Genomic DNA, 13,733 nt, shown 5'->3' on the forward strand with positions numbered 1-13,733 from the left:
ACGATTGGAAACGTACCCAAAAACGAAACAAAATAAATGATAATAATTTAATCTATTATAATTATATGCGCGGTAGGTCGTAAATACTCAAGCGCTAGGTACCTACCTAATTACTGTTCGAATTGATTATTATTCAAAATTTAAGAAACATTCCACAGCATTATCCGTTTTGGCATAGATAGATTATAATCTTAAAGTTCCCTGGTTTCGGCACCAAAAATGTTCTAAGAACGAACAGGGGTTGGAATAGCCGCACTTTAAAGGGCTATTCCACACAGATAAAGTATAAATGAATTATATGGCTTGTGACAGGCGATGCAAAAACACAATACATAACGTTAATTCACAATCAACTTACCGGGAGGAGATGGTGAAATCTGCATAGTGAGCATCATCTGTCAGCACTGGGACGTTTAGCGTGGTTGTTAGTACTCGTTATTTTAGATTAAATTTCGATAAAAATACGTCTTATGATTATTCCGATTAGACAACCGGCGATCGAGAGTTGACAGGACGAACCGTTTTTGTGCAACTGCTCGGCCCACGGCCTCCGTGGATCCAGCTGACATTTGCGAAATTTAAACTATACAGTTTAAATTCTGACGGTACGATTGACTAGTACACAGCCCGTCAAAAGCAATCAGCGTTACGGAACACTCATTCATATCACATTATGCCATTAATAACCTTTCGTGATCTCGGAATAACCCTTGATAGTAAACTACAATATAACCTTCATATACATCAAATCACAAATAAAGCTGCTAAAATGTTAGGCTTCATCATAAGAAACACAAAACTTTTTAATAGCATCGATATCATTAAGCAACTCTACTTTGCCTATGTACGAAGTCATTTGGAGTTTGTATCAGTTGTTTGGTCTCCATTTTACAAAATCAAAGCAATTCAAAACAAATTCCCATAATATCTTTTGAAATTGACCGGTCAGTGGTTGAGTGGGCATAGCGCTTGGGTCTCATCCGAGCGTCGCGTGTTCGATTCCTCGGCTGGCTAAGTCCTCCATCACAACACAAGCAACATTTTTGGCTTTCTGTGGTGGTAGTAGGAGATTTTCAAACATTGTTGGGTTATTCGTAACCCGGGAATGTTTGTCTTTCTTTATAAAAAATTAAAAAAAATATACATATATATATATCTTTGTTACAAGTCATTTGTAAGATTTAATAATTATACAGGGGCAGCTTCATACTTTAAAATTAATTCACTGAGTGTACGGAGGCATCATAAGGATGCACTATTCCTGTATAAAGTAGTTAACGATAATATTCAATGCCCAGAGTTGCTAAACAAGATTCCATTCAATGTCCCTCCGCATTCAACACGCTCTTGTGTTATGTTCAGGGTTGATCAAAGCAAAACTCTAAGCAGAATTTTTTCCTGAACAGACTACGCAATAATTACAACAGCGTATTATCCAAGGTTGAAATTTTCAGTTGCGAACTTATCAAATACAAGAGGTCCATAATAAAACCTAACCTAACCTAACCTAACCTAACCTGCAGACAAGCAGCCATGTGGCAGCTTCGTTGGACTATCTATACATTGTCTAAAAAAAAAGTAAAATTTTCAGTCAATAAAGGTCAGCTTAAGAAAAAAAATATATATAAATATATTTATTTCTCCGATGGTTTGTGAATAATGTTTATGTCTCTATTGTTTATATCTCTATTATGATTATATCTACAACCTCTCTCCATGGCTATAAATGTATTGTTTTGTAAATTTTTCTTTTTATATAATCTTTGTTTTGTATAAATTTTTTAATTCATATTCCTTTCTAGCTAATTTAAATAACTTATTCCATATAATGCTGTCTCAGTTTAAGTCACAAGGAGGAAATCCATGATTCGTTTTATTTTACTAGGTATATAATACTTATGTACAAACTGATTTGATGTAAACTGTCGATTTCCCGAAAATAAATACATAAAAAATAAAAATATATAACACTTAAATATCAATCTAAATCACGAGACATAGATTCGCTACTGTCTGCTAATATATTGTCGAAACATGTTCCATTATTATCACGTAAACAGCAGTGCACAGGGACCGGATTCTGTACTTGAACGGCGTTCTGTGTTAGAGTCTCAAGTTGGACTAATTGAAGGTAAACGGAGTGGAACCAATTTTTTCGCTTCGTGTCTTATCGAAATATAATTCATCAATTTTGAAATATTATACCAATTTTTAAAATAGCTATGCAATAACTTTATGTTATATTACATGTAGGTACTTTACCGCTCGTCTGGATTATCAAAACAGTAGTAGCTGAGTGAATAAATGCATTGTTTTCCACCCAGGCATCGTGGGTTCATTTCGTCTGTTCAGACCTCCATTGCATAAGCAAAGTTTTACTCGGTTGCCTGGTTATTCGGCAATGTATATGATTTTGATTAAACTGCTGGATTCATTTATTGACCAGTCATTGAAAAGGTGACGCCCACATCACTTCCCGGCACCTCGCAACGTAGTTTGTTTCTCGTAACCCTATCATTCTGTCTACTTTTTCTCATGTCTATGATTTTATTTCATGAAACCTAAACGCTTCCAAACTAACTCCACAGAAGAGGAAGCCGGTTCAAATTATTTTTTTGATATGCTGGGCGGACGTGAACAGTGCGTGGTCGCATTCACAAAATTACGAGAAGATATTATAATATTGTTCAATGTCCTCAATTTCATCGCCCGTTTTGACAATAAATCCAACTGCTATAATGTATTATTTGGATTTGAAGTAAAAAATACGACTGTTGGAAGGTGTCGAGTTACTTAGGAATGTAGAGAAGTACAACTTTATCGCCTGTCCTGGATTACTCTATCTAATAAACTTTAAAATACTATCCAGAACGACTAGGCTTAACGACTAATTCCATATTAGCCGGACGCGCACAAATGCTGGTGTCAGGGTTCCTATTAAAAAAATTGATAATTTTATAATAAAAATCAAAACCTGAAGAAATCCGGCATATTTTTTGATACATATGGTACTTTTGGTAGGAAATTGAAGTCTGTTTTCCAATAAAAAAATTAAATTTGTACATTCATCATTCACTATACTCTTTAAGTACTTTTTTATGATTTATCTCTAAATTTGTATAAAAAAATATTTGAACACTTTAATTTGACATTGAGCATTGTCTATATACAAAATAATTTTCTTTTATACTTTTTCCTTATTTACATGTAAAAAATATTTAAAATTGTTATCTACCAGTCAATCTGTGAGAAATAGTTAAGATGCAGGCGAATACTCAAGTTATTATTTTATTAAATTATCTTTTAATTACTGTCTGTATCTATGTAATCTCCTTTAATAAATAAAATTAAAAAAATCATAAATATTTCTATAGATTTTATCCCATATTCCTCGGACAAAAGTGTTCACCGAACTTAATACAAATGAATTGTAGACTTGTTACAAGTATTTCGCAATTTTACGAAAGTGTTACAAGGTTCAAAATCTCGTGGAAACCCAACTTAAGAAAGCTTAATAAAAACCAATTAGTTAATATAATACCCTCTATGTTCAATGATAAAAGTTTTCTAATTCAATATAAATTATATATTTAATTATATTTGCGGCACGTTACAGAGTGTAAGATACTCTCAGTATCGCCCTGGTGTACGACGTCCATTCATAATTGAAAAATTGCTCAAAATGAAAATTGTCGTGTTTGGTGAAAAAATCTGAATACCCAGGCACTTCCCCACCTTTCTCTCCCCCATCTCCTTTCTATACCCACTTTATTCAGCCTTAAAACATACCCCTATTGGAGATGCCATAGTCTCACTAGTTCCAGAAGATTAAGAGCAGTTGACACTCTTCTGCGGTGTTATATTTCAAAATATAGTAATCAATAACCAAGCAATTTTTCTACAGAAAGAAATATTATTTCTGATATAATATCAATCTGTACCACATTTAACTGTAACTCTAATTGCTCTTTTACAATATTGGTTATATTCTATTTCATCATTTTGTTTCCCCTGTTTAAAATGCACTGTGTTTTGTTGTCATGACAATTTACCGAAAATAATTTGAAAAAAAAAGCAAAGAAACAGAAACTTTAGAGGTAAAACTAAAAACAGACGACCTCATAAAACACCACTAAACTAACCACTTTTTGAGTAAACTACCCCCTTATAAGAGCCTTAACTATTATGTAGAGATTAAAAAGTTGATGGCCCATCATGTGGCGTCCCTTTTAAATAGTTACGACGACCCCTGAGGGATGCATTTAACGTATTATTTCAGGGTTGAAAAATAAGCTGGTTTCAGACCAAGGGTGTTATTAGCCCGAGGTGCTGCCAAGGCGTAGGAGAAAGAAAAACACAAAGATAACATCAAATTTCGCCGTCTTCTTTGAATTTGTTCAAGACATTACTTAATTACTGTCATCATTCTACTGGTTAATTACGGAAGTGTTGTAAATAATATATTCAGATAAAATGATCTTTATTAAGAAGTGAATCAACATTATTCACGAGCGGTTTGATGTCATTTTATATTTTTTTCTGGGAAAGCTTGTCGTTAAAACTTAATTTCACGTCTGAAATAACAGTAATTAGGTCAGAATTCTAAACATGATTATGTTAACTTACATAATATCATAATTTTGCTTATTTTACATCATTTATAAAATTTTCAGTTACTCAATGGAAGATACTCGTAATTTTTTAATGTAGATACATGTCTTGAATTCATCTAGTGGGAAACTCAGCACTAACTCTCACTATCTACAAAAATAAATTCGGTTGTTTTCAGGTGATAAAATATAATAAGTAATTATTGTTGATTGAAATATTAGTACATATTGAATTATTTGGCTGGTTGGGAATAAGCCGACGAAGCTTAGTGGTTCAGAGCACTTGACCGTACATCAGAATGTGTGGGTTCAATTCCCGTTGGTGGCATTTATTTACACTCTAGAGATATTTTTATTTGAATGGATATTCCAGGCGAGTAATTATTGATTATAATAATTAGTTATTATTGTTTTTAGTGATAAACTAAGGTTTAAGAGACAAGGTTTTTTATGCAAAGCACAAAGGATAACGTATTATTTTTAAACAATAATTATTAGCCTGAAACACCTACACAAATTGAAAAAATATTCCGTCCACGGGAATTTAACCCGCAGCCTTATGACTGCCGGTCAGGTGCTCTCTGACGTAGCGCAATTGGTAAAGCACTTGAACTGCAATCTGAAGGCTACGGGTTCAATTCCAGTGCCTGTATTTTTCTCGGAAGATTTTTTTCAATTTATTTAGGTGTTTCCGGCTACTAATTGGTCAGTTAAATATTATTAGAAACTATTTTTTAAAACCACCTATTAAATTTATTTTCACACTGATACTTAAATTGATAATAATTTTTTTTCATTATTTTGAAATCATAGGTACTGTGATGGACTCGCCCTGGGATAAATTTTTTTATTGTTGATTTATTATGGTGGGAAAGAAATTTTCAGTTGGTCTCATGACATAGGAAATTACCAGATGTTGGACAACTGATTTTAAAACAAGTGTTTAGATTTATTATGGTACTAGAGAAAAAAATAGGAACATGCACTGTATCGCCAGAGACCTCCGTGTTGGCAATTGTAAGCCGAGCTAAAATGCTGGTGGGCCAACACGCCACTGGACTGAGGGGAGTCGTGTTTCACCCTTTGAACAAAGAGTTGGACATTTTACTTGAGAAGTAACAATTTATTGGTTTTGAAACGATTTAAATTAATGTGACGGGTCCTAGGGCCGATAATTGATGTGTTCCTTTAGTGCATTTCTGTCTTTTGAATACAAAAAGCATTCAGAATTCAAAAGAACATAAATTAGAAATCGCATATGGCGGTTTGGGGGGGTTGGTTTGGGGAGGGGGAGTCTGGATTTGAAAGCGCGGGGAGACGGTCGGGACAGTTAGCGTTGAAGATCGGAAAGAGGAAGTCGATAGTCGTGGTTAAGGAGCCCGGGCGGATAGGCAGTCAGCGTTGAAGAACGGAAGAAGAAAGTCGATAGTCGAGGGTGAAAAAAGCGGTTCAAGAGAGTCAGGTTTTGAAAACGTTGGGAGGCGGGAAATAGAGTCAAGGGGGTCAGAATTTCAAGGTCTGGGAGACGGTCAGGAATAATCAGGATCGGTCAGCGTTTTAGGATAGTCGAGTCGGTAAAAACTAGGAAGCGCGTCAACAAGAATTAATCGTCGGGACGCGAACGCAGCTAAAGTCATTTAGTGTAGAAGGTGTGGTTTTCTAACAGCATGAGTATTTTACTGCATGTGACTGTGTTTGTTCTTTATAATTATTTGGATTGTTGACACTAAGATGTATCGGTAAGTCTATTATAATCTAATTACTAACACTTATTTCCCTAATGTAAACCAAATAATCCAATTGTATTTTGAAGTAAGGGTATTTAACTTGAGTACTATAGGTAATTATGTTGAAGTCTTGAACGGAAGAACTTGGGACAATGGTCCGGACCTGTTAGCAAGGGAGGCCATAAATCACCTATTGCATTGAAGTGACCGGGTCTTGGCTATTAAAAAAGGGACGAAGAGCGGTTACCCTGAAGCCGCTTTAGATCATTCGACAATAGACATTGTTTATGAGTTAGACAATTTTTTTCTGCAATTTAAAATGATTTAAAAATTCTCCAGTAATAATATTTAACGATTAGGTTATACGGAATTTATAAAATATATTTAATTTAATATAACTTATTCAAACATCACTCTTTTCATTCATTTTTCAATCGGGATAACGCAGCGGATTGAAACTAGCCGCCGAGAGAATGCATCTGTCTGGCATTCCTATTCTATCAAGTGAGATTTTCATTTTTCATAAGTTTGGCGGGGACGAGGTGTACGAATCTTCCGTAGGCTGTCCTATCTTATCAAAGCGACAAAAGCGAAGGGAACGAAATTTGTAATTGGCTTGCCTAATAGGGACTTTTGTGTTAGCAAAGTCGATAACCCTGGATACCGAGATAAAGTCTATTTTCAGTAGAGTAGCGCCGGTTTTTACCCTGCTCAGGTGTGGTTGAGTTATTCCCGTAAAAAGCACCGGTTTCTGTCGAAGGTGTTGGCGGACCAGCCTTAGATAGTCACCCTGAATAGACCCCTGTTTCGAGTATTTTCAGCTGGTGAGAGGACGCTTTCACGGAGTTCAAATCGAAGGGAACGAAAATTGCTGATGGGCTTTCCTACTTGAGTTAGCTGGTAGACGAAGGAACAAAGCGGATAAGGGCTATGCTATTCTTGTCTGGCGTGTGGGGAGGATTTTCTCGCTGACAGAACGAAGGGATCATGACGAATATGAAGTTGTCTCGGCGCTTTCTGACGTCCTTCCTGTCAAATTCAATAAGTACCCACTATAGGAGGAGAAGTCATCCAGAATTAGGTTGGAAATTGACTCCGACTGAAACCGTTTGAGCTGACGGAGATCGGATGATTTCAGATTCACGACCTGATGATTCCAGTATCCCTGATCCTTAGCGCCGGAAGTCGAGGATATCAATTTCTACCATTCTTTGATATTTGAAGCGAACGGAGGGTAACAAACGATAGAGCGAATGACCATGACTTTGAAGTGGGGTAAAATCTCCCGTCTAGGAAACATTCGTTATGTCGGATGGACGCCCTCATCCAAATTAAATATTGACATGACTATTTTGAGTGTGGACGAAAGACTTGAAGTATGTTCTGTATTGTACATATGATAAATATGTGTCATTACCTCTACTGGAACGAGAAGCTGTATAGACTGGAGCCAGGAGCTATTTGGAGTAGCGTGACTGCAGAGGCGAAGTCGAACAAACTGAAGCTGAATTCATCATTATTTTTACGAGCGTAAACCAGAGGGGTGTTCACGGGACTCCCGAACTCCTGACGTTGCTGATGCAAACCACTTCAGTATATGTTTATGTTTGAGGTTAGTAGAGTGGACTCCTAACTTTCGGCATACTGGCGAAGCTCAACTCATCATCGATTTGGGGGAGGTTGACGCGACCTAAACCTCGCGCTACCCACGTGGCCCAAATGGTTCCTGACACCAGGCTATCATGCCACCGGACCGGAGCAGCTTCTTATACCTAACGGTATAAGATGAATCTTCTTCAATCATCATCATCATCAACATCATCATTCACCAACAAGGACCCACATCCCACTTTCATCACCCTCCGGCAGGAGGCAAAACATGTCATTATATCATCTGTCGCTGAGCGATATTCAATTCATTTCTGGAGGTGTTGGGATTGGACCATCAACTTGGCTGCTCTCGAGCTGGTCACGTTGATGGATGGGATTTGGACGGAGACCAATCGAAAGCAACACATGTTTTGTCTCTAGCTATTCCCGAAAATACCTACTCATAGAAATAACTCACAAACTAACAATCCCTAGTCAAATCATTAACTTAGAATTTTGTGCATCTTGAATTGAATTGTCTATAGCGAATTTCATGTACTTGTAATTAATTGTCTCATTATATTAGCACTTTATCGACTGCAGCATCCGGAAACGTTTGGACGAGCAAACAAGGTAGGAAAAGGTAGTTAAAATCAGGGTAGTCGGTCATTGTCTTATTTTCAAACCATACAGAATGTAACACGCCTCATCTAAAAAGAACCAAAGTTACCACAACCAATTAAAAGGATCCTTCAATGAATTAATCCCTGTCGAAACAAAAAATTGACACAACTTGACACATTAATTCGTTAAGATTGAAGGGTTGATAAACCGCGAGAAGTTGCAAATCAAACGTGACGAAAATATTAATGCGTTAAGAACCTGAGGGGAGACGGTGAAAACATTACAGTACTCCTCCATTCCTTTGTTTTATTTTGTAAAAGTTTTTGTTATTTACATAAATATAATAATCACTTATTTTATTATAATTTTATTTTACTGTTTTTTTAATCATCGCTCATTGTAATATTTTTTTTCCTTTAGTACTTATTTTAGCCTATTAATTTGTAAATGTTCATTATATATTTCTACAGACGAAAGGAACAACTGGTTTTCAAATTTTGATGGATACATTTTAAATAGTGTTGTATATAATATGGTAAATGTATATATACCCGAATCGCTTGAGTTTACATATGGGTATTTATTTTATTTAAATTAAAATGGTGCCTCATAGTTATGCAATTATTGAAGAAGATATTAATTTCTGGATTCTGGAATATTTAGGTGTGTTGAGTAAAATTCAATCGTAAAAATAGCTTTCCCGATATCGTTCACTAAATATAGTATAGAATTTCATCTTTTAATACTATATTTTATTTTGTTTCTAAGTAGAAAATTAATTAAATAATTTACATAACGAAAACCTACCTATTTTTGAACATAATTGAAGCTCTAACTTTCTATCCAATTATATTAAATTTATATCCGGAAATAAAACAAAACTTATTTTTAACCTTTTTGATGGGATTAAATTCCAAAAATTTTCTCACCCACTGCTTTGTGTATTTATAGGTTAGAGGAAATTGAGGAGAGATTGGTGTCACAATAAGCCCTTAAACCCAAAAGTCGTCATTGTAAATGTCTTTGTTTTTTTTAAGGGTAACCCTTGATATTTTCATAAATAACCAGCATCCTGTTGAAGGAACTGAAATAATCAAAATTAATATTTTTTTGTTGTTGAAGTCTCAATTATAAATACTGGATATCGGCGTTTGAAGGTGACAGTATCAACAGAAAAATTGTTATTTTCTTCGAATTATTCTATCGCCTTTAAGTATAAATAATTGAGTTTCAAAAAAACATGTTTATCACAAGAAATGTAACCTGGAAAACGTAATCAGTTTTTTTAATCGTAGAGTGGGCGCGTCTTTCCGTAAAACGTTAGTGGGGAGCATTTCGCCGCTCGTTTTCGTAGACAATTTTAAGTAGGTGTAACGGACGTACTGCTCCGGGCTCGGCCACAGCCGCCCCATTTTAAATTTGTTCTTTGTAAAAGTTACATGTTAAAGTTAAATGTATGAAAAGCTTAATTGTTATAACCCCCTGTATGTAAATGTATGTAAAATGTTGTAAAAAGTATTTGAGATCTTGCAATAAATAAAACATCAGAGCTTGGCTATAGGGATACGGGCAGAAAATTACAGAGTGTGAGAGCTGGTGAAATAAAATGATATTCAATTCGGGCACGATTATGAGAATCGTGCCTAAACGTAGTGGTAAAGTTTGGCCACGGCCCGAAGCAAGCGGCCGTGCGCCGTCATAGCGTTACAAATGACCGGTGGTACGCCGTCATTACGTCCCACGGGCACGGTTCTGAGGATCGTGCCCAAACAAAGGAAAGCCGTGGTCACGTTCGACCACGGCCCGAAATTACCGGCCAAGCGGCGGTAAACGGACCGGCGGGGCGCCGCCATCGCGTCTTAACACGGCTCTCGGTTCTGAGAATTTAAGAGGAAGCGGGACCCGTGGGAGCGCGGGGCCACCGCCGGCGTCCTATAAAACGGGCACAAACCCCTTAGAAAGACAGACAGTAATTCTCTCATAAGACGTTTGCAAAGCATTCGATAAAATCTAGCACAACGGCCTCATTTATAAAATGTTGTCTCTTGGTTACCCGTTACGACTCATTCAATTAATAAATAGTTATTTAAGAGACCGTTCTTTTCAAGTAAAATTAAATAATAATTTCTCCACAAAACGCCCCCTTTCAGCCGGGGTCCCTCAAGGCAGCCAACTCTCTCCATCACTTTACAACATTTACTCTAGCGACATACCGAAACCCATGAATCATAACGTTAAAATCACTCAATTTGTCGACGATACTAACATCATGTCAAGTTCTACTGTCGAGGCCACTGCTACACGCCACGTACAGATGCAAACTCTTCTAACCGAAGAGTGGTGCAAAAAGTGGAGAATATCAATCAATCCTACAAAATCCTGCGGCCCCCGAACATAAAACTGTTGGGGGCAAATGTTCCAATGAAAAAATCTTTCAAATACCTCGGGGTAACCCTAGACTCAAAATTAACTCGGAAAAAACATATAGAAGGTAAAGTAAAATCAGCCAATAAATGCTTATCAGCACTCTACCCGATGCTTGGCTAGAAAAGTCGTTTATCAACGGACAATAAATTACTTTTGTATAAAACAACAATTAGACCAATATTTACATACGCCTGCCCCATTTGGGGGTACGCTGCTGTCAGTCACATTGATAAACTTCAAAAGTTCCAATACAAAGTCATTAGACTCGCGCTTAACGCATCCAAATGGTGTAAAATCAAAACAAACCATAAAGACTCCAACATCAAGAACCAGTAAGAACTTTCCAACAGAACGCACGTCAAAAAACTGCTCTTCAAAAATCACCTGAATTCAGATTCCACAATACATAATAATTAATCAATTTATCGGTAAATGATTTCCTGCAGAACAGTAAAGCGAACAAGCTACGTTAGCTAAGGACGGGTTGTTTCGGAGTATTTGAACAATTCATCAAATTTCAACGTTCATTTTCAAGTTCTGTGAAAGATTTTTTCAAGTTCTGTTTTTATTTCAGTTTTGTCAAGCAACTAGCCTATAATGATATAATAACAGAACTTGAATTGGACTTTCACAGAACCCAAAAATGATCGTTGAAATTTGATGAATTGTTCAAATTCTCCGAAACAACCCGTCCTAAGTCTAAACCGTCGCATTTATTCTTATTTGAAGTGATTAGTTCAAGTTCTGTGAAGTGACAGTTTAGTGTTGTCGCCGAAATAAACATTCACTTAACAAAAATAAAAACATACCTGTGCTAAGTCGATTAATATACAAATATTTCACGGTATCTCACAGGCGGAGTTTGGCCCAGTGGTTAGAACGCCCGCTAAATCCGCACCGAGATTGGAAGAACATCAGTTCGAATCCCACACAGATTCCAAAAATTAACTTTTTTTTTTCTCTACGCCATTCTAAATAATCCTAGTGCTAACGCTATTATTACTAAAATATTTCACCCCAATACAAATTGAGCTCGCCATTTCTTTGTTGAGTTTCAGAGAACCTCAGTTCGAATCCTACTGGCATTAAAAAAAAATATATATATATATATTTTTATTTTTTTTTATTTGCACATTTTGGCTTTAGAAAAACATTAACTAACCAAAATGTCTAAATCTCGCAGCAAGGTTTGCAGTTTGAAGAAAACACCATCATCACCTCTATTGACTGAATCTGGCCCCATGGACTCACCGTCGGCAACGCACCAGTCAATAATAAACATTGACACAGACTCCCTTATCAACTTCTTTGAGTTGAAACTCGAAACGATGCGTACTGAAAGTAAACTCGCAGTTGAGGCCATTCATCAAAAATTGGACGCGCTGTCAAATGAGTGGAAGGACCAGTACACCAAAATTATGGGATGTGTAACTGTTCTCCAGGAAGAAAATGCCAGCCTAAGACAGGAAATGGAATCAATCAGAGACGCTCAGGATGAAATGGAGCAGCGTAGCAGAGTGTGTAACCTAGACATTCACGGCATTCCCGAGGCAAAAGGTGAAAATCTTTTAACATTACTGGAGAGAATGGGGTCCATTATTAACGTCCCGCTTCCAAGTGGCGCTGTGGTGGCGGTGCACCGCGTCGCTCGCGGTTACTCGTCGCCTTCCAACCGTCCACGCAACATAGTCGTCCAGCTTACGACAAAGCGTCTCCGTGATGACGTCATCGCTGCGGTAAGGACTCGCCGCGGCCTCACAACAGACCTACTAGGACTTGGCGCTCCCACCACTAATTTTTATGTTAACGAGCACCTGAAAATAAAAAATAAAATACTTTTTGGAAAAACACGTGCCGCCGGAAAAGAAAATGGCTACAAATACGTATGGATGCGGAATGGCAGTATCCTGGCAAAAAGGAATGATCTCTCTCGAGTGATCACCATTCGTCGTGAGGGAGACCTTAACAGAATTAGGACTCAAGATCAACAGAATATGTGACTTCTACAACACACTCGTTACTGCTGCTATCGATGCCAACTCTCTCTCACTATCCTGTACTCTTTTTCACTCGTTTGTTTCATAGAAATTTACTTAATATTTTTGTTTACAGCGCAATACCTCCATTATTATATAGCACTATCATGTCTCTTTTATATTCATTCACATTTTACAATTTTAACATATTTTACACTAAGTAATCTTTTTTTCATAAATAATTTTGATGTTTCATATGTCCTACTCAATGTACCGCTCTCGCGAATGTGGAATAAGTCGAAGGACACACTTACACTAATAAAATGACCTCATCATCTTTATCTGTTTATTACCAGAACTGCGGTGGTATTAAGACCAAAACTCAGGAGCTACTTATTAACATTTCATCGAATAACTATGATGTTATAGTTCTAGTTGAAACGTGGCTAGTAGCAAGTGTTAATACGGCTGAATTCATAGATTCACGGTACACGGTGTTCCGACGAGATAGGGACCGTATACTTACTGGTAAGATGGACGGAGGCGGTGTGCTAGTAGCAGTGCGCAAGGAGCTCTCAGCTTCCCGTCTCGATGACTGGGAAAAAAATCAAATTGAACAAATCTTCGTATCTATTCCGGTAAGGTCTCTCAATCTCATCATATGTGCTGTATACATACCTCCTGTCTCGCCAACAACGTTTTATGATATTTTCTCCAAAAACCTAGAATCCGTTTTTTCATCAGAACCAAATAATATTTTTTGTGTTCTAGGAGATCTG

The 13,733-nt window shown here is 36.8% G+C and overlaps 1 protein-coding gene across 1 annotated transcript; it reads left to right on the forward strand.

Moving 5' to 3' along the window:
• The first annotated feature begins 12,144 nt into the window (after nt 1-12,144).
• Nucleotides 12,145-12,978, forward strand: LOC149419684 (uncharacterized). Its single transcript, XM_089637519.1, has one exon. The coding sequence runs from the start codon at nt 12,145-12,147 to the stop codon at nt 12,976-12,978; it is 834 nt and encodes a 277-aa protein (XP_089493645.1).
• The last annotated feature ends 755 nt before the right edge of the window (nt 12,979-13,733 follow it).

This window comes from Hesperophylax consimilis, chromosome 11 (assembly GCF_061612785.1).
Source record: "Hesperophylax consimilis isolate HC1 chromosome 11, BYU_Hcon_1.0, whole genome shotgun sequence".
Classification (NCBI taxonomy): Eukaryota; Metazoa; Arthropoda; class Insecta; order Trichoptera; family Limnephilidae; genus Hesperophylax; species Hesperophylax consimilis.

Coding starts and splice junctions, on each gene's coding strand:
- LOC149419684 (XM_089637519.1), top strand. CDS start 12,145: ATGTCTAAATCTCGCAGCAAGGTTTGCAGTTTGAAGAAAACACCATCA.